This window comes from Halichondria panicea, chromosome 5, assembly GCF_963675165.1.
Source record: "Halichondria panicea chromosome 5, odHalPani1.1, whole genome shotgun sequence".
Classification (NCBI taxonomy): domain Eukaryota; kingdom Metazoa; phylum Porifera; class Demospongiae; order Suberitida; family Halichondriidae; genus Halichondria; species Halichondria panicea.
Window position 1 is genome coordinate 69,414 of NC_087381.1, and position 26,513 is coordinate 95,926.

The 26,513-nt window shown below is 45.4% G+C and overlaps 8 protein-coding genes and 1 long non-coding RNA gene across 10 annotated transcripts; 5 read left to right on the forward strand and 4 right to left on the reverse strand.

Annotated features, from left to right (window-relative positions):
• The first annotated feature begins 4 nt into the window (after positions 1–4).
• LOC135336214 (uncharacterized) lies at positions 5–2,574 on the forward strand. Its single transcript, XM_064531948.1, has 7 exons — positions 5–162; positions 230–302; positions 445–531; positions 665–780; positions 854–950; positions 1,004–1,120; positions 1,172–2,574. The coding sequence occupies exons 1-7, from the start codon at positions 111–113 to the stop codon at positions 2,430–2,432; spliced, it is 1,803 nt and encodes a 600-aa protein (XP_064388018.1). The 5' UTR covers positions 5–110; the 3' UTR covers positions 2,433–2,574.
• On the reverse strand, positions 2,534–3,175 carry LOC135336223 (adenosine 5'-monophosphoramidase HINT1-like). The gene is made up of 3 exons (XM_064531969.1): positions 3,042–3,175; positions 2,878–2,982; positions 2,534–2,815 (listed from the first exon to the last, which is right to left on the reverse strand). The coding sequence occupies exons 1-3, from the start codon at positions 3,114–3,116 to the stop codon at positions 2,651–2,653; spliced, it is 345 nt and encodes a 114-aa protein (XP_064388039.1). The 5' UTR covers positions 3,117–3,175; the 3' UTR covers positions 2,534–2,650.
• Positions 3,176–3,231: 56 nt separating this feature from the next.
• On the forward strand, positions 3,232–6,087 carry LOC135336218 (atos homolog protein B-like). Its single transcript, XM_064531964.1, has 8 exons — positions 3,232–3,367; positions 3,858–4,015; positions 4,246–4,464; positions 4,955–5,038; positions 5,082–5,264; positions 5,456–5,524; positions 5,587–5,756; positions 5,803–6,087. The coding sequence occupies exons 1-8, from the start codon at positions 3,325–3,327 to the stop codon at positions 5,957–5,959; spliced, it is 1,083 nt and encodes a 360-aa protein (XP_064388034.1). The 5' UTR covers positions 3,232–3,324; the 3' UTR covers positions 5,960–6,087.
• On the reverse strand, positions 6,041–10,702 carry LOC135336211 (cytoplasmic aconitate hydratase-like). 2 transcript variants are annotated; one of them, XM_064531946.1, is made up of 18 exons: positions 10,569–10,702; positions 10,420–10,512; positions 10,200–10,362; positions 10,008–10,145; positions 9,636–9,768; positions 9,459–9,579; positions 9,185–9,324; positions 8,963–9,134; positions 8,630–8,847; positions 8,490–8,580; positions 8,226–8,430; positions 7,838–8,079; positions 7,560–7,688; positions 7,194–7,437; positions 7,005–7,144; positions 6,827–6,957; positions 6,423–6,608; positions 6,041–6,290 (listed from the first exon to the last, which is right to left on the reverse strand). In XM_064531946.1, exons 1-18 carry the CDS (start codon positions 10,576–10,578, stop codon positions 6,174–6,176), a joined length of 2,673 nt encoding a protein of 890 aa, XP_064388016.1. In that variant the 5' UTR covers positions 10,579–10,702; the 3' UTR covers positions 6,041–6,173. The 2 variants fall into 2 exon arrangements, with proteins under 2 accessions (XP_064388016.1, XP_064388015.1); XM_064531945.1 differs by having other exon boundaries at positions 9,185–9,327.
• Positions 10,678–11,876, forward strand: LOC135336224 (uncharacterized). The gene is made up of 2 exons (XR_010394795.1): positions 10,678–10,990; positions 11,424–11,876. It is a non-coding gene; the product is annotated as an uncharacterized LOC135336224 (long non-coding RNA).
• Positions 11,877–12,537: 661 nt separating this feature from the next.
• LOC135336209 (uncharacterized) lies at positions 12,538–21,007 on the reverse strand. The gene is made up of 24 exons (XM_064531942.1): positions 20,851–21,007; positions 20,026–20,288; positions 18,739–19,464; positions 18,237–18,450; positions 17,866–17,946; positions 17,604–17,774; positions 17,107–17,174; positions 16,953–17,049; positions 16,787–16,900; positions 16,594–16,692; positions 16,320–16,388; positions 16,168–16,260; positions 15,920–16,118; positions 15,498–15,727; positions 15,389–15,436; positions 15,243–15,336; positions 15,105–15,181; positions 14,931–15,056; positions 14,750–14,887; positions 14,566–14,703; positions 14,191–14,328; positions 13,843–14,032; positions 12,830–13,035; positions 12,538–12,717 (listed from the first exon to the last, which is right to left on the reverse strand). Exons 2-24 carry the CDS (start codon positions 20,283–20,285, stop codon positions 12,634–12,636), a joined length of 3,660 nt encoding a protein of 1,219 aa, XP_064388012.1. The 5' UTR covers positions 20,286–20,288; positions 20,851–21,007; the 3' UTR covers positions 12,538–12,633.
• Positions 21,008–21,099: 92 nt separating this feature from the next.
• On the forward strand, positions 21,100–21,696 carry LOC135336336 (mitochondrial import inner membrane translocase subunit Tim29-like). The gene has a single exon (XM_064532098.1). It carries the CDS (start codon positions 21,100–21,102, stop codon positions 21,694–21,696), a length of 597 nt encoding a protein of 198 aa, XP_064388168.1.
• Positions 21,697–21,703: 7 nt separating this feature from the next.
• LOC135336212 (exopolyphosphatase PRUNE1-like) lies at positions 21,704–25,347 on the reverse strand. The gene is made up of 9 exons (XM_064531947.1): positions 25,161–25,347; positions 24,760–25,087; positions 23,864–24,590; positions 23,751–23,769; positions 23,464–23,659; positions 23,307–23,409; positions 22,646–22,777; positions 22,142–22,228; positions 21,704–22,042 (listed from the first exon to the last, which is right to left on the reverse strand). Exons 1-9 carry the CDS (start codon positions 25,212–25,214, stop codon positions 21,871–21,873), a joined length of 1,818 nt encoding a protein of 605 aa, XP_064388017.1. The 5' UTR covers positions 25,215–25,347; the 3' UTR covers positions 21,704–21,870.
• Positions 25,348–25,370: 23 nt separating this feature from the next.
• Positions 25,371–26,444, forward strand: LOC135336221 (guanosine-3',5'-bis(diphosphate) 3'-pyrophosphohydrolase MESH1-like). Its single transcript, XM_064531967.1, has 4 exons — positions 25,371–25,652; positions 25,777–25,920; positions 26,070–26,213; positions 26,269–26,444. The coding sequence occupies exons 1-4, from the start codon at positions 25,479–25,481 to the stop codon at positions 26,374–26,376; spliced, it is 570 nt and encodes a 189-aa protein (XP_064388037.1). The 5' UTR covers positions 25,371–25,478; the 3' UTR covers positions 26,377–26,444.
• The last annotated feature ends 69 nt before the right edge of the window (positions 26,445–26,513 follow it).

Below are 26,513 nucleotides of genomic sequence, written 5' to 3' on the forward strand. Positions count from 1 at the left end.
CCAGCCCCTCCCCCTCTTCTGCATGCAGCCAGTGCAGTGCAGTGGACCATAGTATAGTAGAGGACAGACTGGTGGTAGCCGGCCGTGTACAGACACTCCTGGTACAAAAGATGAGCTGGGCGAGTGTAGCAGTCCTGTTGGTTGCACTCAGTGGAGCAGGAGGTAACTAATCTGTGTCCAATAGCTCAAAAAAGGTCAGATTTTAACTTCTTTTCCTATTAAACTGTAGCTGCAGACGAGTTTGAATTCACTAGCTTGCCTGTGGACACTGCACTGAATGAGGGAGACCCTCTCAACTTAACGTGAGTACACTTACATTGTACATGTATAGTTGCATAGCAATTAGACAGCTAGATCTACATGTATTATTATAGTATAATAATTTATACTGACAAAACTGTAATTAAAATGCATGCATGTTATGAGCTATTCCTCCCTCTGTAGATGTGGTGCAGTGCTAGTGTCTGACCCAACAGCTAACCTGTCCTACTCTTGGTCAAGAAATGGCATTCTACTCAGCAACTCTTCAAGGTTGTTGTTAATGAACTCCTGTTATAACCCATAATTGAAGTGCTTATAATATTCATAAGTTCATGCTTACGTGTCAGGAATGTGTGACTGTGTGTGTATGTGTGTGTGTGGGTGAATGCATTGCTGTGTGCAGGTTACTGTTTGAGGCAGTCACAGCTCGTGACGGTGGGGAATACAGTTGCAATGTCAGTAGTCTGCAGGGAGAGCTAGGGGCAGTAGCAACAGCAGTGGTCACTGTCAGGCCAACAAGTATGTTAGTTAATTAGTTATAGATGAAGGTAATTACTGTATCATGAATATCTTCCACTGTGTGTGTGTGCAGCTGGCGGTTATAGTGTTGAGCTAGTGCTACTGATCTCTTTAATCTCAAGTCTGGGGACTATTGGAATGGTTGTGATAGCTCTCCTCCTAGTCATGTGGTAAATTCAACTATCTACAGTTAATGCTCTGTTTTAATCCCTTCCTTCCAAAGGTTTGCTGTGTGCAAGGATAGACCTTACACAACTTGGGACAAACTTCGTCGATCATCAGATGTCAGAAGAAAATCACAATCCAGTCAAGAGGAGATTCTTATCACAGCTAATAAGAGGTAAGGGGTTGCAAGGAGTCTACTACATAAGCACTGAATTTCATTTCACAGGTCTAAAAGTTTTGGTCATTTAATCCCTGGTGAACATGATTTTGAAGACCCTTATGATCGTAATTTAAGCAACAGTACAGAAAGATTATTGTCAGGGGCTGAAAACACTGTACACCCTCCGGACAATCTGGACTTTGACCTTTTTCTAGACGAAAGATTATTTGACACTAAACTCAAAAACAAGCAAACAAAGACGTTGAGTGAGAGCAAGCAAAGTGATCCAATCTCAAACCTCAAGTCGTCTCTAAGCCAACGTACGAGTCTTGCCAGCTCAGCAGCCAGTGATTTGGGGGAGGAGCTTACAGACAGTCAAACTAGCTCCATCTTCAAGAGTGTGCGCTTTGACCTCGATGACTCTGGAGTGAGTACAGACAATAATGCATCTCCACTACGATTAAAGAGACGGTATAGTGAACCAAATGTCAGATATTTCAGTGGGAGATCACCGCAACGAGACGATCTCGTTAGTGAGGGGGCAAATAAGTTATATAGTGACAGTGAGGGGGACGAAGGACTCGGCAGTGATCATCGATTAGAGCTATCACATGACAACCAGGTATCAAACATTGTATGGTTTCTCAGCAGCAGCCAATCAGATTCCAGCGCTGTAAAAGACAAATCCAACGCACCAATCAACTCTGGACACGTTAGTGAGATCAAGGAGCGCTTTCAGCAAGAGGTTAAAGGTCAAGAGTTTAAAGGTCAAGAGGTGTCATCGGAGCCTAGACAACGCGTACGCTCCATCTCCAAACGTGTGAGTGAGACAACGAAGCAGCTGATGGAGAGTAAAGCAGACGCAGGGACTAGCGTAACAAAGCCCGGGAAGCTGGTAGGACTGGACCGGGAGGTGGGTATACCAATGGTGGGCGGTGTAGACTCTCCTGATGATGTGGGCGTTGATGATGATGAGTTTGAGAGGTTTGAACAATCGAGGAAATGTAGTGCAGCTCTGCCATTCTTCGGAGCTCCATTATCGTTATCACCGTGGCAACCAAGAGGGACAGCAGATTTGGATGAGGACAGTGATGATAATGATGATGATGCTCTAGTAGCCCCGCTCAAAGTATCTAGTGGAGTGGCTAATATATCTCCGTTTAAACGAGGGGGGTTACTGTTCCTGGGGGGTCCGATGAGTGGACATGAGATGTTTATCAGGAGCACTCCCCCACGAACTCCGACTTCTCGGAAGAACTCTGCTAGTAGATTGTCATGCATACCAGAGGAGAGCCCTCAGAACAGCACCATCAGTCTCATAGCATAGCCTTAATACGATTAGCCCATTTCCGCTGAGATTATTTGATTGTATATACTTATCATTGTATCTAGCATAGCCTTAATACGATCAGCCCATTTCCGCTGAGATTATTTGATTGTATATACTTATCATTGTATCTGAAACAAAACTGAATGAAAACTCTAAAAGCTAATAGTAGTCAGTTCGAGGGCATAATAGTTTCTAGTGATTCAGCTAGTCGTGTGTTAGCCAGGAGGCCAGTCCATCTTCCTACCTCCCATGACATGGAGATGAAGATGGAACACTTCCTGTCCTCCATCAGAGCCGTCATTGACCACCACTCTAAACCCGTTCTCAAGTCCTTGCTCTGCAGCCACCTTCCGAGCAACCACCATCAGGTGACCAAGAATCTATGGAAGGTTTACAATATATAAATAGGGAGGCCTCAGCATGAACACACTAATAAGGCTACCTCAGCATCAGAGTCCTCTGCTTTGCTCAGCTGTGGAATGGGCTTCCTTGGTATGACCAGGAAATGAGAGGGTGCTTGAGGGTTCATGTCCTTGAATGCTACACACTGCAGAACACACACACACACATGATTGAGGCGGCCCATTATTATTATCAAGGACTTACTTTGTCATCCTCATAGATGAAATCACAGGGGATGGCTTTGCGAAGAATCTTTGCAAAGACCGTCTCGTCCGCCATCTTGAAGCTGGTAAAGATCGACAATGACCTTTGACCTTGTAAGAAAGTCAAGCGGCTATGACTCGAGGCAATCTATTGTTTACATTTTTTGTTCTAACGTCATTTGACGTCAAAACAGATGGGTGGGCGTGGTGCCTTGTTGTTGCTAAAGGAACTTTGTGCATCAATCAGATGTTGAACGTTCGTAGGAAACTAGGAGCAGCTAGCTATGCCAGTCGTAACAAGGAGAAGGGAAGATCAGAATCCGAAGGGTAAGCACACACACACACACACACACACACACACACACACACACACACACACACACACACACACACACACACACACACACACACACACACACACACACACACACACACACACACACACACACACACACACACACACACACACACACACACACACACACACACACACACACACACACACACACACACACACACACACACACACACACACACACACACACACACACACACACACACACACACACACACACACACACACACACACACACACACACACACACACACACACACACACACACACACACACACACACACACACACACACACACACACACACACACACACACACGTACACACAGAAGAGGGGTAGAACCACTAGTACTGGATTATAAGCATCTTTGAGATATCTGCATGCTCTGAGATAATTGCTTATAAATGTTGTAAAGTAGGGAGAATTGCGATTGTGTTAATGTTAGTGTTGATGGTATTTCAGAGGAGAGCTGTTGCAAGTTGTCTCCTCCTGGCTCTTGTGATGATGTTCTGGTGGATACTGCATCATCCATACTGTCAGCCAGGTCATCTGATACGTGTACAGTGTCATGTGACACGTCAAGGCAAGACGCTGAAGTATGCCTGCCACTAACTGAAGAGGTGAGAACAGAGCAATTAGTACCATTGAATAAATGTGTATGAGTGCTAATAGTATAGTAGTGGTGAGAGTAGTATGGATGTGGTGTTATGTGTGTACACAATAGGTACAGTAATAAGGATGCTTATTGTGTAATATAGATGCTTGTTGAATGGGTGTGTTGCTCTCATGTGTTGGCAATGTTGTGTCTGTGTGTGGTCAGTGTGTTGATCTCTTGTTGCCATGTCCACAGACGCTACAGACTCTCAGAGATGAATCAGCTACTAATAACATATCCAGTGAACCATCACCACCCACTGACCCTGTTCCCTGGAGGAGGCGGGACCACCCATCACCACCCACTGACGCTGTTCCCAGGAGGAGGGGGGACCACCCACCACCACCCACCGACCCTGTTCCCTGGAGGAGGGGGGACCTCCTCAAGAGGAGGTCTTGTGCTCTCAACATTAAGGTACACTACACACTATCTAATGGGAGGCGTCAATGATTACTTTATAAATGGTTTGGGGATTCTCTTAACTGCCATAACTTGATCCGTGGATCCAATGTCAAGGATTTTCTGAAAGCTTAAAAAAATAGTTCAAATGGTGTAATCAAAAATTGTATTCGAGAGATGAAAGTATTTGCCAATTTGGCGATACCATGAATAATAGCCCATGGTCCAAGGTCGAAAAAATGAATGACAAATTAGGGCCCTGACAAAATTTTGGATTGCAACACATCATTTGAAAGGTCTCTTTCTAAGCTTTCAGAAAATCATAAAATGTTTGACATTGGATCAACGATACTCAAGTTAAGGCTGTTAAAGGTGTTCAAGTACATGTACACCCTGTCATCTAACTATCATCTAACAACTATGTATGATTGCTAACTCTAGTTGAAATTGCACATTATTTTGTAGTACTACGTGTGTGTTACATTACCCCCCCCCCCCCCCCCAGGTGCCTGTTCGACCCAGCCCCCCTGTACGAAGCAACTCATGTCCAGCTGTACTGCCCAACCATCGACTATTAGGAACATTTGAGGTACATGTATTTGGTTAATACTTGTACTGACACTTGCTTGCAGGAGTCTGTGTTGAATGGACGCTTGAAGCCGTGTGGTTCAGTGGATGGGTTCACTGCTGAGTTAGGTGCTAGTGGGTCATTCAGACCCCCACACCTCACACTCTCTCCACATCTCACACTATCAGTGGAGGCGGACTACTTCAGTGTACACAGTCAGCATGGTGCTACTGGATCACCTTATCTCGTGGGTAGTATGAATATGACTGGTCATTATTATGCTTAGATACAAGTTCTGTGATTAGTCGATTGTTTTTTCCCAAATTTTAGCCGATTTGGTAGCTATCTTTGAGAGCCCGTAACTTGTCCAATTTCAATAGCTCTCAGAATTACCTTTCCAATGCTAACTCCGCTATGTGTGTGTGTGTGGGGGTGTAGGGTCATATTGACTTGAGCAGTGCTGGCAGGAAAGGATATCGAGTACCACGCAAGGGGACTGTTCAACTGGTACGTGTTGCCATAGTTACACGTGCATGCATACTATTACCCACTTCCATTCTATTGTGCAGACGCTCTTCAACCCAAACAAAACTGTCGTCAAGATATTTATTGTGAACTTTGACCTCTCCGATATGCCAAGTTCTACACAAACGTTTATACGGCACAAAACTCTCTCTAGTCCCACCCACACCACTCAGAGCACCGCCCCCTCACAGCTACACTATCTCATACATCTATGGCAAGTCTAACCAATACTCATAATTATTATTAATAGCATGCTGCAGGTTTCACTGCTCAAGAAGTGGGCACATCTACCTCACTAAGAACATAAAGCTGATATTCGCCCATAGAGCTCCTGATACGATGGACTTTGACCCCAGTCAAGTACGTGTGTACACTGTTAGCGAGGGACCCACAAAACCAAAATATTGTCCATTATAACTCATTACTTATATTTGTGTTGTTTTCAATTCAGATTATTTTTTTGTAAATTGTCCATTCAATATCTGCCACAAATTGATATCTGAGCATACAAGATAATAAAACCATCATTATGACACACTGTACAACAGTCATCACTCTACATTGTACAGGGTATAATATATAATTTGAATACTAACTAAAACTGTCCATAATCATGCTAACAGAGTCTCTGTTATTGTTGGGCCATCTTGCGAATCATGAAGTTCAAAATGCCACCATTCTTGTAATAGCCAAGTTCCACGTCCGTGTCAAAGCGTGCCTTCACAGTGAAGCTCTTGTCCAAGTCCACCTGTGTGTGGGTGTGTGGTCAGTGGGTGTGGTCAGTGTACACACTGTAAGCGATCCACAACAACAACATCACTGACACAATGCTAACAAGTGGAATAATGAATACCTGAATAAGACTATTATTAATACACACCTGAACAGTGAGGTCTTGCCCTGGCTTCAAGTCCTGGGGCAGATTGATGGTGTAGACCTCCCTGCCAGTCAGCCCCAGAGTGGCTGCACTCTCACCAGGCTTGTATTGTAGAGGCAGGATACCCATACCTACCAGGTTGGACCGGTGGATCCGCTCATAGCTTTCAGCTACCACAGCACGAATACCCTGCAGTAGAGAGAGGGATTAGTATCATGATCCAGGGCTCTATATAGACCCACTACATTGGCCCAATCTCTACTAGACCAGCTACACTGGGCCTGTACCATGATCCAGGGCCCCTTGGCTGCCCAATCTCTACTAGACCCACTACATTCAGCCTGTACCATGATCCAGGGCCCTTTGGCTGCCCAATCTCTACTAGACCCACTACACTCAGCCTGTACCATGATCCAGGGCCCCTTGGCTGCCCAATCTCTACTGGATCCACTGCCATAGTCCTTGCCTGCCAGTACTATCAGTTGAGTGCCCTCATCACGATACCTCTGGGCTGCATCATACACGTCCATGGTATCTCCTGTAGGGGGTGTGGTTAGTGATAAGCCACACCCATTTAACGCTAACCTGAGGGTATGTGTATTGTCTTGGGACCGGCTTTGGCCATGAATTTGTTGACGAGGCGAATATTAGCAAATGTGCCTCTTACCATCACGTCATCGTTGCCACGGCGGCTACCATAGCTGTTGAACTCTCTAGGGGTCAATCTAGGGGAACACACAAGTTTAAAGGTCACCACAAAGGTCAAATGCTCACCCCCTGGCCCCGAGATAACGAGCAGCTGGACTGTTTCGTGAGATGGACCCGGCCGGACTAATATGATCAGTAGTCACAGAATCTCCAAGGTTAAGTAGGACACGCCCACTAGCCACGCCCACCATAGGGGGAGGAGTCATCTCCATGTCAGCAAAGAATGGTGGTGGCTTGATATAGGTTGACTTGTGGTCCCAAGGATAGAGTAGGGAGGAGGGAGCCTCGAGACTGTTCCAGCGTGCATTGCCTACAATTCAGAACTTGTATCTAAGCACACCATTGGAAAGGTAATTCTGAGAGCTATCAATTAGTTTTGACAATCCTAAGTCAAAGATAGATAGATAGCTGCAAGTATTTACACACACTTACCTGTGGTGATCTTTGCATAGGTTTCTTTGAACATGACAGGCAACACGAACTCTCTCTCCACTTGTTGTATCTCCACTCGTGATGGCCAAATATCTCTCAAATACACTGCAGTCCCTGACTCATCCGTGCCTGTGAGGGGCCTCCCTTAATTAGTATAACTAATTATAATTATAGATGAAGTACTGCTGTATAGCAGGTAATTCTGACAATTATTAGCAAAGGTTTTTCACTCATAAAAATATTCTAGTAATACGCTATAATAATATTATATTTCTTACCCAATGGTTCCGTCTCAAAGTCGATACTGACAGTGCCAGCGATGGCGTAAGCTATACACAGAAGAGGAGAGGCAAGGTAGTTAGCACGTGTGTGAGGGTTGATGCGTCCCTCAAAGTTCCTGTTGCCTGACAACACTCCCACGGCAACCAGATCACCTCCTTCAATCGCCGTGACAACAGGTTCCGGGAGGGGACCACTGTTTCCGATACACGTCATACATCCGTAGCCCACAAGACTGAATCTGATTGGTCAATATAACACACACATTATTAGGGCAGTGTGCAACTTTCAGTCCAATTTTCACTGGAGTATTATTAGTGGATATTGTGCACAATTTTTACACACACCCACTCCACTCCACACTCCCACACACACCCGCCCACTCACCCTAGTTGCTCCAGGAAGGGCACGACTCCACTCTCCCTCAGATAGTAAGTGACTACGCCACTCCCGGGACTGAGACTGGTCTTGATGTAGGGAGCCACACTTAGTCCACGCTTCACAGCGTTACGAGCTAATAGCCCCGCCCCCAACATGACGGAGGGGTTGGACGTGTTCGTACAACTAGTGATGGCCGAGATCACAACAGAACCTGTACCAAGGGAGGGGGCAAAGGTCAAACAGTGTACAAAGGTCAATTAGTGGGTACACCGTGTGTGAGGTTGTAGTCGTGTCCCTCGTAGGAGAAGGGTACAGAGTTCGCCTGCTTGGGTGGAGGGATGGCGAACCCTTTGAACCCAACCTAGTAGTATCAAGAGTGAGTGGGTGTACACATGCAGCACAGTACGTACCTTGTTGTCAAGGCAACACTGGAAGTCTTGCTTCATCTCGCTCACACTCACGCGATCGTGGGGTCTCTTGGGTCCGGATAATGACGGGACCACACCCCCTAGATCAAGCTCCACACACTCAGAGAAGGCAGGGTCAGTGGAGGGGTCAGTGTAATCACGGAACAAACCAGCAGCACGCAAGTACGCCTCTATGTACCCTATCTTGACCTCATCACGTGCTGGGGGGAGGGGCAACACTATCACATGACACTGAGTCCATACATGTACATCAGTGATTGCAATAGAATCATTTTTGTGTTCAATCCAAGCATGTAGTGACGTCACAGGACTTACCAGTTTGTCGTAGATACTTGAGGCTCATGAGGTCCACAGGGAAGTATCCCACAGTGGCACCATACTCTGGACACATGTTACTGATGGTAGCTCGGTCTGCTATGGATAACTGAGCCACTCCAGGTCCGTAGAACTCTACGAATTTACCGACCACACCCACTTGACGAAGGTGCTGTGAGGCAGAGCTAGGAGAGTGGATCACATGACAGTCACATGACATACCTTTGTAATAGTGAGGACAACGTCAGTAGAGGTGGCTAAAGGGTTAATGACCCCCACCAGTTTGTACCCCACGACCTTTGGTAGGACCATGGATATGGCCTGTCCCAACATAACAGCTTCTGCTTCTATTCCACCGACACCTACTGAGGTCAGTTATAGCCATTACAACAGAGCAATGGAAGAGGGCACAAGCAACCAGTGATCTAAACACATCATTAGACAGAGAGCTACAAGATGCATCAATGAAAGCATTATACAGTGTGTGTGTGCTCACCCCATCCCACTATGCCCAGTCCATTGATCATGGTGGTGTGAGAGTCTGTTCCCACTACACTGTCAGGATACAAGAGGCCCTCGTCATTGAACACCACTCTCCCTAGGAACTCTAGGTTCACCTGACGAGTGTGTGGTGTGTGTGCGTGGGTGTGTGCGTGGGTGTATATTCCCTCACCTGATGCACTATCCCCGACCCTGGTGGCACGATGAGCATGTTCTCAAAAGCATTGGCCCCCCATTTCAGGAACTGGAATCGTTCTTTGTTTCGCTGAAACTCCAATTCCTGGTTCTTCTCCAGAGCATCGTTGCTATATAAAAACAGACCAATCAGAATACAGCATTAGACACAGTTAGCAACCCAAAATAACATTATAAAATAAAAAGCTGAATTAATTGACCTGTACACTGTAGCTAGTGGTTGGCTTGTGTTGTCTCTAATAAGATTTGCATTAATTTTCAAGTGAGTTGAACTACGTTGAAGCAACAACTTCCTAATACAGTGAGCACACAGGAAACCAACAGATACCCTCCAACAACCAGGGCTCACCTCCTAAACACGTCCACCTGCACAGAGTGATCTATCACAAGGTCAACTGGAGCAACGGGATTAATCTTGGCAGGGTTACCCCCTAACCTCTTGACTGCATCACGCATGGCAGCAAAGTCCACCACAGCGGGGACACCCCTGCAATTATGGGGATTGATTAATTAATTAGTCTGTACAACAGTGTACACGTACGTGAAGTCTTGTAGTATGACTCTGGCTGGTCTGAAGGGGATCTCTACGCCTTGACTCTCTTCCCAGTTGATGATGTTGTCCACATCTCCCGTGGTTACCTGGAAACCATCGCAGCTACGCACGGCTGACTCTAAGAGCACACGCACAGAATAGGGTAGACGCTCTGTGTGGTGTGTGTGGTGTGTGCATGCGTGGGTGGAGGGGGTGGTGGTGTACTCACTGTACTTGTCCGTGTTGAGAGACTGGATATCATAGTACTGATATAACTCTCCTCCCACCTTGAGCTCACGCAACAGACCAGTGTAGGAGTTACCTGCAGGCAGAGTGTATGTGTGTGTGTGTGTACTCGCTATACTGGTCTCCACTTACTGGTAGCCATGTTGAGGCACGATCAGGAGAGCTTGCTTAGCGCTTGTTCTAGTTCTGTGGCTTTTGATGGAAGATTGGTTAGTAAGATGACCTTTGACCTTTCACGTGACACATAATTATACGGAAATTCATGGTAACCGTAATCTTCAAGTATACACATTAATTTCCTGTTTACTCCGGTTATTCTACATGACACGAGCTGCTAACAAGCCACGCCTCTTTAAAGGGGAGGGGCTTGTTAGACTCCATGCAGCAGTGCAGTATAAGAATAGTTTATGCAGAACGAACTGAATTTCTAGTTCTATCTAAGACGCAGCTTTGGCAGATGCAGTATAAGATGGATGCAGTGTGGTTGGGCTGTCTAGTAGGACTGGCTCTGTGTGCCCTGAGCTCTGGTAGTCTGCAAGGACCTCCTCTACATGGTAAGACATGATAATTCTTGCTCATATTCAGTGAAAGACTTGCAGCATTTGTAGCTAACAAATAAGCAATGCAGTAGTAATGCATGCACAGAGCTAGAGCTAGAGAGAGACAGTTGTAGGGCACAGCCCTTATCTGATTGCAGTGGCAAGGGGTAAGGCAAGGTGCAGACATGTTGTCTGTGCTATGATAACAGTACACATGTTCATGTGCTGAGGATTGGTATGCACTCGGTGTAATCAGAGTAGAGGTCCCACACGCTATAATAGTTGTGACACATTGCACTATATGCTTGATATGGTATTTGCATTTTCAGTAGGATGGTTGCTCATGCTCAACAATACTTCCTAATTAGCTTAATTGGGAAAGTCCTCTTATCTGCATGACTCACACGCCACACACACACACACACACACACACACACACCACACACAGATCTTCAGGAGCATCAGGATGACCTAGTACCAGTGGAAGTGGACCAACCCGCTGCTATGATCACAGACATTAAAACAGCAGCTGATACAAATCATCCCGAATCAACTGCTGACAAGAGTGACACAACCAAACGAACCAACCTCTCAAAGCAAGATACCAAATCATCCGTTCCCCTTGGCAACAAGTTAGGGTACAAGAAGAGAGCCTGGCGGGTGGTCAAGCAACAGCCGGTGAGACTGACAGCGGAGCAGAAACGTGAACAGTTAGAATCAAAGAAATTACTGACACCAGATGAGAAGTTGCTGGAGGAATGGTTCTCCCAAGACGCCCTCAGATGATGAACTGATAGCTAGGTTAGTGTGTGCAGCAGTACATGACAAGAATGTATTGACACCCTCTGTCAGTGTGTCCATTGTTTGTGTTTCAATTCTCATATAATATTTCCTCTTTGCGTATATTAAAAGATGGATGATGAATCATGGCATGTTGAAACGTACGCTATACTCCCACAACTATTCAGAGTGATGCTTCTATTATACTATATACTACCGTATTACTTATGGGTGAAAAACCTAATTTGCGAATCAGCAGAAAGTTGACCCTTTGTGATCTAACTATTGCGTTCTGACAAATTGTGTGTATTTACTAGTAATAATTTTGTTGTTGCAATTGATCACCCTCGCAAAGTTCGCAAATGTTTGATGCTTGCAAAACATTCTAGTAGTACGGTATAGTGGAGGCATGCCAGGTGTAAATGAATTAAGTGAAGTTCTAAAATAAATTGTTTATTCTTGTGTCAAATTCGTACACAATGATGAATCATGGCATGTTGAAACGTGTGCTAATATATACTCCCACAGCTATTCAGAGTGATGCTTCTATATACTCTACAACTATGGTGGAGGCATGCTAGTTACTCTACAACTATGGTGGAGGCATGCAGGTGTAAATGATCGAATTATAAATTAAGTTCTAAAATAAATTGTCCATTGAGGAACTGACTGATATTACGAATGAAACTCCCTTCCATTTCACACGCTATATTAGACGGGTCAACTTGCACAATCTCACACTTGGCTATATACACAGCTCCCCCTCCATATATTGACATGACTCAAGTTCTTCAAGACACTTCATATTGATACCAGAGATTGACACACGCACACAATATCTTAACAACGTACACACACACACACACAAAAAGCAGCGGCTACACATCACTCCTGTTTAAAAATGGTAGTTCTATGGCAGTCATTCTCTCAGGGTCTGAATGCAACTGCCCAGTCTTCCAAAACTGCAGCAGAAAGACAACAACACCAATCATCTTGGGCAATCAAAATAATTGAAAAAAATGCAATTTTTATATTGTGATGTAGTTGGTGACATCTCATATTGACCACACCCACCTGCTCGTCAACGGCTCCGAAAATCATTCTTCTGACGCCACGTCCATTTTTCCTGTTCCGCTCCCAAGTGCCCTCAAAGATGGTGCCCACAAGAGTACGCTCTTCCCCATAGCCAGTCTTGGTGTCTGCCTTCCATGCTCCCTTGTATTGTCCATACTGACTCTGCTCATCGCCACGCCCCTCTCTCATACCCGCCACCCAGTCACCTGACATGAGGGGGCGTATATCATGTGACATATAGACTAGTATGTATATACACTACCTTTTCACCTCATTTTAATAGCAAAAAGCAGAAATGGCTAATACTTCATATAATGCTATACCCCAGTGTGTGTGAATGAGGTGTTGGTTGCACTTCCAATAGTAATCAACAACTTGAAATCCACTGCACAAAAACTGCTGGCATTTACACAAACAAACCACATAATGAACTCATTGTAAGTATGAGTGAACACTGAAAGTTATGAAGCTCCACAACTGCTAATACTATAAACAAGTTTACCCAGAGGAGGAGGTGGACACCATCACGTGCACCACTTTTTTTGCTGAGCTGGCACAAAATTGACAATGAGTTTTATGTAAACTTCTAGCTAAACTTCTAGCTGATGTTGCACGGTCATTAGAGACTGAAGGCATACTTTATGTCTTCTTTTGATATAAAACTTTCATTAACCAACCCGATCCCCTCTATTCTGACTAGTTATCAGTGCATGCAGTGTTTACTACATTCTTGCCAGCCAGTAGTACAGTGCAAGCTACATACAGCACTGTTGAACTATACTCTACCCTATAGTCTAGCTAATCTTGGTCCAGCCAATCAACAGACACAGCTAGTCAGGTGTTATAAGCTCAGCAAAGCGAGAGTAGCCATAACCTTTTTTTACAATTGTTGGGTATCTATGGTAACGTGAGCAGAGATCTTAGGAATGTCACAGGATGGATGACACACGGCCAACCTCCTCTGAAGTTTACCAGTTCAAGCATAGTACACAGAGAGAGAGAGGGTTGATTACCTGTGTAGTTGTACTTGCTCACGGGAATGGACAATGTTCCTTTGCCATGTGGTTTGTCAATAGCCCACTGACCTCTGTACACTGAGCCATCTGCCATGACATATTCCCCTTGTCCATGTCTGAGCCCGTACTGCCAGTCTCCAGTGTAGCTACTCTTGTCTTCAAACACACAAGACCCGTAACCATGGTGCTGTGTGGACGCAATCATAACACTATGATTATAGCGGGTATATTGCGAGGATATAAAATATTACGGTTTTCGCTGATTATATCGCGAAAATTAATTAACCACAAGTTAAACTACACACAGTCAGTCACTAGGTAGTACAAGCAGTGCAACCAACGTACTAGTCCGTTGAGCCAAGAGCCGTGATACTTGGCGTCCTTGCTGTACTCCATCAGCCCTTCCCCCTGGATCAGATCATAGTAGAACTGGCCATCATAGGAACGCCCGTCGGAGAATGTTAGCTTCCCTTTGATGTGACGCTGTGAGGGAGTGTGTGTGTGGGCGTGTGTTGGTTTTAAAATTGGATAATCCTACCTCAAGTTACGGGCTCTCAAAGATATCTACCATGAAATAATGCAAGGCTATCATTACAGCCTAAAGTTGCTTTTAATGATAACGATATGAATATGTAATTGTGGTTTGCTGTTTGGCAATTCTCTGTACAGCGTACGGGAGTGAGCTAACTAAACCACGCCCCTAAACCACACCCTCCTAACCTTGTTATTCTCCCACTGTCCGTCATAGACATCATTATTAGGGTAAGTCTGCCGTCCCTTGCCGTGACGAAGGTCCTGTTCCCATGAGCCCTCATACACACCCGTAGTACGTGACGTCAGCTTCCCGTTACCATGACGCTGGAGAGGGGAGTTATATAGGGACAGGGAAATCCCCTAAACCCACCATTCCATTTTTCCATCGTCCTTCGTAAGTGTCCTTATTTTGAAAGGTCATGGTCCCTGTGCCGTGTATCTGGTTGCCATGGAAATCTCCTCGGTACAATTTACCAGTGGAAGTCCGCAGACGACCTTTGCCCTGTCGCTGTGGGGGTGTCACTATATAATCTGAGATCACATGACCTTACTTGAGAGTGTTTCCATTCACCGTTGTATTCGACACCATTCTGGCACTTGAGAACGCCCCTCCCCTCAATATGACCGACAGTGAAGTGTCCGTCAAATGTATCTCCATTGGCGTACAAGATCTTGCCCTGTGAGGGTGTTTGTGTGTGTATGTGTTGGCGTGTGTGTGTGCTTACATCGCCATTTCGGACGCCATCTTTCCAATAGCCACGATACACATCATTGGACACGAACTTGAGCTCCCCAAATCCATCTGAGTGTGTGGGTGGGAGTGTGTGTGTGTGATGTGTGAGGGTGTGTGTGTGTGGGCGTACTCTGCTTGTCCTCCGACCACCTCCCTCTGTACACATCTCCAGTGTTGTACGTGAACTCTCCCTCGCCACAACGTTCGTCATCCACCCAGTCGCCCTGGGCAACAACCAATCAGATAGCAGCATTCACATCGCATGACACTACTCACCACATACAGAGTCTTGTTAGGCCACGTCATTGTGCCCTTCCCGTGACGCTATGTATATAATTATATATATAATTATGTATAATTATATAGTGACATTGACCACACCCACCTTAGCGTCCACAAAGTCCCCAGCGTAGACTCTACCATTGGAGTATATGAAGTTAGCGAACCTCCCCTCACTACTGAAGGTATTGGAGGGGCTGATGCGATCCTTACCTAGCAGGTGATGATAGATGGTCTCTCTGAGTTTAGTCAACCAGAGTCGCTTCTCGTTGCGTGTCTGTGTGTATATGGTGTAGGGACGCTCGGGGGTGTACACTTCTATGGCATCCTCGTTGCCTAGGAAACGGTTCGGAATGAGGCGGGAATCACAAGACATGGAAATACATCAATTTCAAAAAGCTACTGTAGCAATTTACTTATGAAATCGGACAATCTAAACTCAGAAATTATTTGTCTAATGAAACAGTTTTCTACACGTAGCGCTACTATAAGCCACACCCACTATACTATAAGCCACACCCCTCTCACTTGTCTGGGGATCAAGGTCCTCCAAGTCCTCCACCCAGACTGCCTCAAGGTTCAACTGTAACTCCACCTTACTCTGTTTGGAGTCACCATGAGCAAACACTAGGAGGTCGTTGAATAAGATACACTGATATAACTTCTTGATGTTTTTTAGGTACACTTGTCCATCCTTCACGAGGCTACGTGAGGGGGAGTCCAGGTCCTGTGAGGGTGTGTGTGAGTAGTGTGTGTGTGGGCGGGGGTGAACGTACAGCAAGGCCGTGGACTTTATTCTTGAGTGATGCAAGAGTTTTCTTAGTCTGAGCTTCTGATACTTGAGCATCGATATAGTGTGCTAGTTCATTCTGTGTGGGCGGAAAGTAAAGGTAGCCATCACACATCACACACCCACACACCCACACACCATAGTCTCGAGAGCCTTGGAGAGGTTGCGGTAGTCAGGGTGATCTGCTGGTGTTCTCTTGAAAATAGTCTGCAGTTATATATCACATGACAGCATCACATGACATACGTACATTATCACGTGACATGTACAGTACATGTACTACACACAATCTCAAAAGGTACAAGTTGAAAATGGCTTTATCTATGTAAGCGTACACGTTACATTAGTTGCTAGGAGACCAGAACACACAGAATGATAAGGAATGATAACGAGTCCTTTGATCTTTAGTTACCTGGAGCAGTAGATTGTAGCGAGTGATCCTCTGGACTGGTGTGATGAGGTAGGCAGATAGCGTTAGCCCAGGCAACACTCGGCTGTTGGAGCAGCACATCTGTGAGGGGTGGAGTGGGCGTGTGTGAAGTGTGAGGGGTATTGAGCGGGCATATGTGAGGTGTGAGGGGGTGGAGTGGGCGTGTGTGGGGTACCTGAAGTTGTTGTTCAAAATCTTTCCTCTTTGTCTTTAGTTTGCTCACTAGAGCTTCTGCAGTGTCGAAGTTACTGCAGTAAATGGCGTACATGCTCTTGTGGGACTGTGTGAACTGTGGAGTGGGCGGTGAGAGGTAGTGGAGTGGGAGAAGGGGGAGGGCTTACCATGCCGATAAAGATGTCTCCCACACAGCTCTCGGGAGTCCATTCTTTGAGACGACTGTGTAGCAGAGCAATGAATCCTTTGTTGAATGCCAAGATGCTGTGAGGGTGTGTGGAGTGGGCCTATGTGTGAGTGGAGTGGGTGGGTGTGGCTTACTTGTCCAAGTTAGCAAAGATGTGACTAGTCTCGTCCCCCAGAAGTGGAGCGAGGTTGTCCTTAAACACCTGGAGACAATTAAAATAAAATTAATAATCATATTAATTTTTGGAACGGCCATAACTTCAGTTCTGGTGACCCGATTTCAATAATTTAATGATTTTCTGAAAGCTTAAAAGGAGCTCTTTCAGTTGGTATGTTCAAATCAAATATCATATTTGACCCATTTTTGACAAAATACCATGGGCTATAGCCCACGGTAATTTGCCGAAAATGAGAAACTTGGTCATGTCGCAAATTTGTGAGTTGAACATGCCATTTAAAGAACTCCTTTTTAGCTTTCAGAAAATCAGAAAATCATAAATCGGACCATCGCAACACAACACCAGTTATGGCCGTTCAAAGATGCTACACTAGACACGGACACGTACAGTATTTAATAAGTACCGAAATTCTGAACAGCAGTTATTTTATAGTACAATGCCACGCCCCCTTACATCAACGAGGACCTCCAGACTGCGTACATACGTATACTCAGTCGTGTAGATCTCGTGAATGACATTGTTCCGAGCTCCCTCCTCAGGGAAGTCAGGAATACGTGGCGGCAGCTCTGAGGTGGAAGTGACGTGAGGCATGGCTCGAGAGCACGCTTGGATGAGCTCGTAGATCTGGTTAATTGGAGAGAGAAATATTGAAACAGTATCATACGTAGATTTGGTAATATTGGAGAGAAAATTTAATATGGAATAAGTAGCTTACGGAGGCGTCCTGGTATTTCTCGTCTGCCTGTCTGAGAGTTGACATGACGTCCTCGATATTGCTACCTCTGTTAGGGATGACCTGCACACACACACACACAAGATGGTGGACGAGAGAGTGGGGGGGGGGGGGCTAGTAATGGCAGGGTGTCATACAGGGGGGGGGGAAGGGGGATATCCCCCCCCCTTTTTTTGCTGACTGAGGGTCCATAGCTGGCAATTTTACATACTATAAGGGTATTGAAATAACAGTTGACCTTTTTTTTAGCAAAATTTTCTGGTTACTTTTCTTATTTCCCCCTCTACTTCAAACTCCTGTATGACACCCTGAATGGTATACAAGTACGTACCTAATATTACAAGAAACCATACCTCAAAGGAAGCCTCTAGGTCTCGGCTACTCGCACTGGACACCTCACTGAGTGGGCGTGACTTTGTTGTGGAGCCCCGCCCACTACCTCTCAGGATAAGCCGGTCTACTGTGCTCATAGTGCCCATAGTGGAGGAGCGCTCCACTCCCTCCTCCAGCGAGTCCACAGAGGTCACACTCGGCAGTTGCCTAGCAGCCAGGTTCTCAGGACGACTCCTGGGAGGGGCATGGCAGGAAGTGGGTGTGGCTCTAGGACATTCTGAACACACATTACAGGCTCTCAACAATAACTACCAAAATGGCTGAATGGGAAAAAAACACAAGGCCTTTTTGCTGTGTTCAAATTGCTGGATTTCGACTATTAAATCACAGAACATGTATCTAAGCACATCATTGGAAAGGTCATTCTGAGAGCTATTGAATGCATCAATTAGATTTGAAATTGGACAATCTGAACACAAATTACGTGCTCTGGAAGACGGCTGGTATCAACATCATTCTTACTTGAGATTACTCCTGTCGATGGTCTCATACAGATGACCCCCCACCACGTCATCGTCGTCATGGTCACTATAGTTACACTCGTCCTCCGTGGGAAATGTCTCAGGTTCAGCATAAATATGAACAGTTTTCTTCTTTTTGGGCGGAAGGGGCGGAATCTTCTCACTATAAGGTATTGGCTTCAAGGGAGGTGGTTTCTTCTTCTTAACACTCAGTGCACGAACTGCCTGCTCGAAATTGTCATTGCTCAGAAGATTGCCATTTGGTGCTGTATTATTCCCAGTGGGTGGGGCTTCAACCTGACCTTTGACCCCTACTGTTGTCCCTTGAGGGTGACCTTCAACCTCATCAACGGCAACTATAACAGGACTTGAATGTTTAACAGTTGAATTTCGCAAATCTTCGTCTGATATTTTTATCCCGGGCGGTATGACTTCCCACGTTTCCTCGGCAACGTCTAGCGACTCATTCTGATTGGACGGTTCTCCTCGACTGTCCTCTTCCTCTGCAATATTGTCGGGAGTATTGAATTTCTTCCTTCTCCTAGTAGGTGGTTTTGGTCTTTCTGCTATCTTGTGATCGATTGACCTTCGTCTCATCGGACTGCCAGGAGGGGACACTGATGAGGGACGGTCCCCCACATCCAGGCTAGATTGTCTGGGGGGTGCTTTAGGGGGCGGGGGACGAGGGGGTAGGGTCTTGGTGTGGGAAGGGGACTGACAACGTGAGCTGCATGTAGAGAAAGGTACATGAAAACAAAAAAAATTATAATGAACCCTCTCTGTAGAAGACCTCCACATGTACTTGTAACCCAGCAAAGTAACTACATGATAAGAGTGCTAAATACAGCGCCATATATAGCGGGTAATTTTCGTGGGGTAAAATTAGCAGTGATTCTCGTGAATAATGTTTGCTTCATTATACGTGAGTGCATTGCATTGCACTTGTTCTGGTAAACCATGCCTATAGGTTTTCGTTGAGGTCAGCTTGCCCATGAAAATAACAAATATTTTACCACGAATTACCCGCTATAAGCATACGGTATAATACAATGCATACACAAACATAGAATGTGAGCAGCTCTTAATGAAAACATTTCCAATTAAGTCTCAATCATGTATTAGCTAATTAATTTTACAGTGGATTAAAAAAAAATGACGTACCCTCCACATTGACATAATAATTAATCATGAGAGCTATGGAATGCACATCGAATAGTTTTGAAGTTGGACAATCTGAAACAAATTACGTGCTGTGGATAGCTACTGAATACCAGTATAACTAGCCTACCTCGAGGGAGAGCTGTTGGGGGACTTCCTGGGCTTAATGGCCGGGGGAAGTGGGCGTGGCTCTTTCTTCACCTCTGACTGAAGAGTTTTGATTGCATTTGCTACTCGCAACTTGTTGTCTAGTGCCAAATCATCAGGTGAGGGTTCACGAGGGGGCGGGATCGTCATGGCAACCTTGGGGGGAGGGGGGCTCGTGGATCCACCAATCGCCTGGAGAATGTTTTTACGAGCATTTTTCTTGGCTTCATCTGAGTTGCTCATTATCTGTGTGTGTGTGAATGGTGTGGGTGTGTGTGAATGGTGTGTGTGTGTGTGTGTGTGTGTGTGTGTGTGTGGTGTGGTGTGGGTGTGTGTGTGTGTGAGTGTGAATGGTGTGTGTGTGTGTGTGAATGGTGTGGTGGTGTGGGTGTGTGTGTCATTCAAGCACTTGTTAGAACACATAGAGGCCATAACAACACATAGTTTACACCATGTTACTATTGTATGCCATATACGTGCACACAATAGTCAGGTAACTGTGGCTCTCATGTACAGTACATGACCTGCTGAGGATGAGAGGACTACAAGGAGCTGCATTAACTATACAAGCTGAGAACAAGCTAAACACGCTATTATTATAGAAACACCCACACTAAAACATCATAGCCTCTAATATTGGAATTAAGTTTCAGCCTACGAACGATAACAGACAATCAAAGCACAGCAACCAGTAGCTCGACACGTACATGGCACACACTCTGATACAATGTGTGGTGTGAGTGTGTGGGCGGGTGGGTGGGTGTGTGTTATGTGTGTGTGTGTGTGTGTGGGAGGGTGCAGGCCTCACATGAGCCTGGTGGTTGTGTGGGCAGTCTTCTATCACTCTCCTCTCTCTAGCTTGGGACTGAAGCTCTTGACTACACTGTACGGCCTCACTGCAGTACTAGTACTAGGTACGTATACTAGCTTGTCGATCTACTTTAGCAATCTTTCAGCCACGCCCATCTATAATTATTCACGTGGAAAGTTAGACGACCATACAATGACTAGCGTTTAGTGCTTTGACGACCAATACCAACCCACATGGCAAGCCAAGATGTTTCCTCTAGCTACTCAAGTTACAAGACCTCTAACCAGAAGACTGCAGGCTAGGAGAGAAGCTAGCTCCTTGGTGAAGCGTGCCAAGGGTCTGGGACAACCTGTCAAAGCCATTCTAACCGACTATGCTCAAGTATTTAAAGACTTATTTATATCTGCCCGAAAACACCCTTTCAAAACAACTGTCTACATATCTGTTGGGTCTTTATTGGTAGCCGCAGTGAAGAAGAGGCCAGACTACACCCTCTACCTCAACGATGTCTTGGTGTATGGCAATGAACTGAGCATGTGCAGTGAAGCAGTGCGAAACCCGTCAGCCGTGAACTACATTGATGACATCATCACGCACCACTATGACCGAGGTCTGACGTATATAAATCTCGGGGTGGTTGCTCTAATTATGAGGAAATCTCGTAGTGCTCATTGTTCGAATTTCCATGAGACATGCTCATCACTTCAGCCGCGGCTGTGGACGTGTGGAGAGCGTGTGATGGACGTGGGCGTGTGGGGACACTGGTTGCTATTGGATACCAATCTAAAAGACTTTGACGTCAATACGGAGCAATTGTCTCATTTACCAAATCATGAGCAATAATATTCAATTCTTATTGTTTAATTATCAAAAAATTGTTTATTTATTGGCAAAAAATTTAATAATGTGCACATTCACACTATCATTATATAAAGATTTAAAAATCAGTTGAAAAAGACTAAAATTTAATGGCTACAATAGCAGGTTCATAATTATGTATAATATGTGTGTATGGGGTTAGTTTCCCTTGGTCTCAGAGGGGCTGTATTTGACAGCAGGAGGGCGGTGCCTTGTAATTGCTGAGTCAGCATTCTTTACAGCTGTAGGGATAAGGCCGTCGTCAATGGCAACCTGGGCTGGGAGCTCCGACAGGGTGGGTACAAAGTGCACCTTACGCCAAAACTTTGAGCTGTAGAGATGAAAGAGAATTGCAGTCAATATAAGGTACAGAGTACATTGTAGGGTGGTGGGATAAATCAAGATCTATATAATAATTATTATAGTTTACCTGATGAAAGGTCTTGCTAGTGTGAGGATGCTCTTGACTAGGAAGGTGGGGTGGACAATGTAGAGAGCAGTGAGCTGCTTACGAAACCTGTAGTGAAATAGTACACACACACAATGAACAGCTAGCACTGTGTACAGTACACGGGGTTAGGGTGCACTGTGCATGTACAGTACACGGGGTTAGGGTGCACTGTGCATGTACAGTACACGGGATTAGGGTACACTGTGCATGTACAGTACACGGGGTTAGGGTGCACTGTGCATGTACAGTACACGGGGTTAGGGTACACTGTGCATGTACAGTACACGGGGTTAGGGTGCACTGTGCATGTACAGTACACGGGGTTAGGGTACACTGTGCATGTACAGTACACGGGGTTAGGGTACACTGTGCATGTACAGTACACAGGGGTTAGGGTGCACTGTGCATGTACAGTACACGGGGTTAGGGTGCACTGTGCATGTACAGTACACAGGGGTTAGGGTACACTGTGCAATAGTTGACCTTCTGTCCACAAGTTCATAGAAGCGTCGCAGCAGTTGTAGCGATGGTCGACTGTTGGGGGGAGCCCCACTGTGCAGGTAGACTATCATATACTGGTCAACTATGATCCGGTCCAACACACTCATCACGTAGCTGTATAACACATACAATGTAGTCAGACAGTCTAGGAGGCTAAACACGTCATTACATGATCTATTGGAGAGGCTAAACGCATGTAAGTTGTGGCCTACAAAAGCTAGCTCCGAAAAATTTGACATGGGATCCATGGAATTCAAGTTATGGCAGCCAAAAGAATCTCCAAACCATGGGATGTAGTTGAACATCTTTCAACAGCCTTAACTTGAGTATCGTTGATCCAATGTCAAAAATTTCAGAATTTTCTGAAAGCTTAGAAAAAGACCTTTCAAATGATGTGTTGCAATCTAAAATTTGTCGGGGGCCTAATTTGTCATTTTTCGGCCTTGGACCATTCATGGTATCGCCAAATCGGCAAATAATTTTATGTCTCGAATATGATTTTTGATAACACCATTTGAACTATTTTTTTCTAAGCTTTCAGAAAATCCTAAAAAATTTTACATTGGATCCACGGAATTCAAGTTATGGCAGACCAAAGAACTGCATGTTTTTATGAACTAGGTTGCTATAGTAATTGACTTACTAGAATAATTCCTGAGCAACTTGCTTATAGTTGTGCAGTGTTCTAGGAGGAAGGTGGCAGGAAGACACCACCATCACAGCAAGACGCTCCTCCCCCACATAACCTGTGTGGGCGGGAGAGTGAGGGGGTGGGACCACATCACTATTGACCTCTATACCTGCATGTTGTATGATGTTCCTGTATGGCTCTACTAGTGTCATGTCGATGACATGCTCAGCCCCACCCACACTAACGAGTCGATGTGCTCGCACTTCCTCAGCTTCTTCATGAGTGGAATACTCCGGGATAGGGACTTCCCCTTGTGCTGTTACCACGGTAACCACAGGCTCAAGCGGGACCGCAGGAGTGGCACCCTATAATGTAAGGAAGTAATTATTATCTCCATTTACAACAATTACCATTTCCTCATACAATAATAACAGTACTTAACTTAACTTAACTTACCGGTGAATGCCCTCGCTCCCTAATGGTGTGTGTTGGAATAATCAATATCATAATATCAATAGAGGCGTATATAAAACACTGTTTTATCAAACTATTTATAGTACGAAACTCACACATCTGCCACAAACTGAGCCACTAGCGGGAGGATGTGCTTCCGGGACATCTTAACATTGCGTTGCTCTAAAAGGACGCCCTCAAATCCAACCCCCTCCACACGCACACACTGCAACTGCTCGCTGGCTTCAAGCATACTCACAATGCTCTCGGGCAACTCTCCATCTGATTGGTAGACGGCAATATGACGCCTCTTGTTGTCATGGTCACCACTCGGAGCATAAATCCCCAGCAATATGAGAACATCGAGGGATTGCTGCTGATAGAAGGCTGTTATATCTTCCTTAAAACCATCTCGTGAGACAAACTCAACCAAACTATCAGTCACTGAAGAAAAACCGATAGAATATTTGTCAGATACGCGAGTTTGTTTGAAGTCTCGTCCCAGTACCTGCATAGAGGTCAGTGTGGAGTTGTCAAACCGAGCTTTAAACAATGTCTTGAAATGAGCATGGCTGTCAAATCCTTCAGGCATGCTTTCGAGTAGCTGTCCGGCCACTTCTTTATCACTGTCTGTCACTCTGCCCTCCAACAGAAGGTCCCCAGTGTCTAGTAGTATGGCTGATAGTAGGAGTGTGGCTACTGTCGGGGATATGGAGTAGCTCTGTGGGTTGGAGAGGAGCTGTGCTGCTGTTAGTGTAGCACAAGAGCCCACCCACTCCACAGTCACCCTCACACCCTCACACCCCACACACGTACTCGGAGACAACTCGTGGTGGTCTATCACTGTGTGTGTGTGTGTGTGTGTGTGTGGGGGCGGTACATTAGAGGAATGTTGTAATCATTCCATAGCACACCTCCTAATAACACAATTTCATGCTCTGCAAACACTGCAAGTGATCAATCCACTTGGGAAATAAGGAAATCTTCCCGTGTAGCATATACACACATGTACCTTGAACCACACTGTTGCTAGGGAAACGGCTACTGGAGTGGTTGTGGTCTACCAATGTCACCTCAAGACATTCTGTAGACTTGAGTTTATCCAAGGGAAGATCATCAGCAAATATCAGGCAATCTGATTGGACGCCCACTTGAGAGAACACCTCAACGGCTTCAGTACGTAGGACAAATTCGTCTCGTCGGCACGACAACAGCGGCAAGCTGATCCAGTCGTTTCCCCCGGTAACGGCCCAATAGTGAGCATACGATAGGGCACACACAATAGAGTCGAGATCACATGATTCGTTACCGATGGTTACGCGTAGCTTTGATGTAGAGCTCTGTGGAAAAGGGACATGTAAAGAGGTTCAAATTTATTATTTTATTTATTTATTTTTATTTATTTAGGCTTACCAGTTGAGTGAGGAGAGATGGTAGAGAGTTGATGTACTCAATGAACCCAGCCATTATTCACAAAGGTACACAGCACAAGACTCAGTGAGCTACTGTGTTAGCAGGCCGAGATCCTTCAGTTACTTCGCTGGCTAGCTACAAGAGCTAGAGAATGCAGCAAAGCAGGTAAGAAGCAGTCACGCCCACTTATAAGCAGACCCACCCACTTTGGTGGAGCAGAGCCACGCCTACTTTAGCAGACACACCCGCTACATACAGAACAAGAGAAGGACAGGCTAGCTAGCTAGTGTACTAGTACGTGTGTTTAGAGCTCTTACAATGGACGAGATGAGTCTGATGGGTCGACTACTGGAGGCTGTTAACTTTGCAGCTCTCAAACATCGCGATCAGAGACGCAAGGACGAGTTCAAGACTCCTTATATCAACCATCCCATTGGTGTGGCATATTCTCTTTGGAAGGAAGGAGGTGTCACTGACATGGCTGTGTTACAGGTGACTAGGCACTATCCCCACACCTCACACACCCTCACACCACACCCACAGGCCGTGTTACTAGTGACTAGGCACCATCCCCACACCTCACATACCCTCACACCACACACACACACACATACAGGCCGCTGTTCTTCATGATACTGTAGAAGATACGGCCACTACATTTGATGAGCTGGAGTTGACTTTTGGACCTGAGGTTCGGCAGATTGTTCAAGAGTGCAGTGATGACAAAACGCTGCACAAAATGGAGAGAAAGAGACAACAGGTCAAAAAGGCAGCCAATTTTGTATCTATAATTATTTGATAGCCCGTAACTTGTGTATAGGATCTGGGATGTGCATTCAATAGCTCTCAAATTACCTTTCCAATGATGTGCTTAGTGGTGTGGTGTGATTAACTGCCCAACTTCCTCAGATTATAAATGCTCCTCATAAAAGTATCAAAGCTCGTCTCGTGTCGTATGCCGACAAGCTGTACAACCTCCGTGACCTTTGCATCTCGACCCCTGAGGGATGGACACAAGAAAGGGTCCAAGAATACTTTGTATGGAGTGCCAAGGTTCGCAATTAATATCCGCACTACAGCTAATGACTGTTATAATCCTCTCCCTCAGGTGGTTGGTGGGATGTTGGGGGCCAACAACGAGTTAGAGAGGAGACTGGAACAAGTGCTCAACTCTCGTGGAGTTTCCTTATATGGATTGTCAGAAACTGTCGGATAAAACAGATTATAGCTAGTTGTAGTTGTGCGTGAAATACTTGTAATTATGTATTAAAGTTGATTCAGTTATCACCGACATTGCAATTGATGTGTCCATCTTCTAGTTTTTAGGCACTGTACTCCCCCCCCCCCCCCCCC

What these genes read in the sequence shown, in the direction of transcription:
- LOC135336214 (XM_064531948.1), top strand. Translation starts at nt 111, where the DNA reads ATGAGCTGGGCGAGTGTAGCAGTCCTGTTGGTTGCACTCAGTGGAGCA. An exon ending in GCTCTCCTCCTAGTCATGTG is followed by an intron (nt 951 to 1,003) that starts GTAAATTCAACT and finishes TTCCTTCCAAAG; the next exon opens with GTTTGCTGTGTGCAAGGATA. An exon ending in CTTATCACAGCTAATAAGAG is followed by an intron (nt 1,121 to 1,171) that starts GTAAGGGGTTGC and finishes TTCATTTCACAG; the next exon opens with GTCTAAAAGTTTTGGTCATT.
- LOC135336223 (XM_064531969.1), bottom strand. Translation starts at nt 3,116, where the DNA reads ATGGCGGACGAGACGGTCTTTGCAAAGATTCTTCGCAAAGCCATCCCC. An exon ending in TCATCTATGAGGATGACAAA is followed by an intron (nt 2,983 to 3,041) that starts GTAAGTCCTTGA and finishes TGTGTTCTGCAG; the next exon opens with TGTGTAGCATTCAAGGACAT. An exon ending in CAGAGGACTCTGATGCTGAG is followed by an intron (nt 2,816 to 2,877) that starts GTAGCCTTATTA and finishes AACCTTCCATAG; the next exon opens with ATTCTTGGTCACCTGATGGT.
- LOC135336218 (XM_064531964.1), top strand. Translation starts at nt 3,325, where the DNA reads ATGCCAGTCGTAACAAGGAGAAGGGAAGATCAGAATCCGAAGG. An exon ending in GCCTGCCACTAACTGAAGAG is followed by an intron (nt 4,016 to 4,245) that starts GTGAGAACAGAG and finishes CCATGTCCACAG; the next exon opens with ACGCTACAGACTCTCAGAGA. An exon ending in CTTGTGCTCTCAACATTAAG is followed by an intron (nt 4,465 to 4,954) that starts GTACACTACACA and finishes CCCCCCCCCCAG; the next exon opens with GTGCCTGTTCGACCCAGCCC.
- LOC135336211 (XM_064531945.1), bottom strand. An exon ending in CAGGTGGACGTGTTTAGGAG is followed by an intron (nt 9,769 to 10,007) that starts GTGAGCCCTGGT and finishes GTTTTTATATAG; the next exon opens with CAACGATGCTCTGGAGAAGA. An exon ending in TTGTCCTCACTATTACAAAG is followed by an intron (nt 9,135 to 9,184) that starts GTATGTCATGTG and finishes TCTGCCTCACAG; the next exon opens with CACCTTCGTCAAGTGGGTGT.
- LOC135336209 (XM_064531942.1), bottom strand. Translation starts at nt 20,285, where the DNA reads ATGAGCAACTCAGATGAAGCCAAGAAAAATGCTCGTAAAAACATTCTC. An exon ending in ATCGACAGGAGTAATCTCAA is followed by an intron (nt 18,451 to 18,738) that starts GTAAGAATGATG and finishes TGCCCCTCCCAG; the next exon opens with GAGTCGTCCTGAGAACCTGG. An exon ending in ATAAAGTCCACGGCCTTGCT is followed by an intron (nt 16,119 to 16,167) that starts GTACGTTCACCC and finishes ACACCCTCACAG; the next exon opens with GACCTGGACTCCCCCTCACG.
- LOC135336336 (XM_064532098.1), top strand. Translation starts at nt 21,100, where the DNA reads ATGTTTCCTCTAGCTACTCAAGTTACAAGACCTCTAACCAGAAGACTG.
- LOC135336212 (XM_064531947.1), bottom strand. Translation starts at nt 25,214, where the DNA reads ATGGCTGGGTTCATTGAGTACATCAACTCTCTACCATCTCTCCTCACT. An exon ending in TAGCAACAGTGTGGTTCAAG is followed by an intron (nt 24,591 to 24,759) that starts GTACATGTGTGT and finishes ACACACACACAG; the next exon opens with TGATAGACCACCACGAGTTG. An exon ending in TATGAACTTGTGGACAGAAG is followed by an intron (nt 22,229 to 22,645) that starts GTCAACTATTGC and finishes ATTTCACTACAG; the next exon opens with GTTTCGTAAGCAGCTCACTG.
- LOC135336221 (XM_064531967.1), top strand. Translation starts at nt 25,479, where the DNA reads ATGGACGAGATGAGTCTGATGGGTCGACTACTGGAGGCTGTTAACTTT. An exon ending in CTGACATGGCTGTGTTACAG is followed by an intron (nt 25,653 to 25,776) that starts GTGACTAGGCAC and finishes ACACACATACAG; the next exon opens with GCCGCTGTTCTTCATGATAC. An exon ending in TGGAGAGAAAGAGACAACAG is followed by an intron (nt 25,921 to 26,069) that starts GTCAAAAAGGCA and finishes CAACTTCCTCAG; the next exon opens with ATTATAAATGCTCCTCATAA.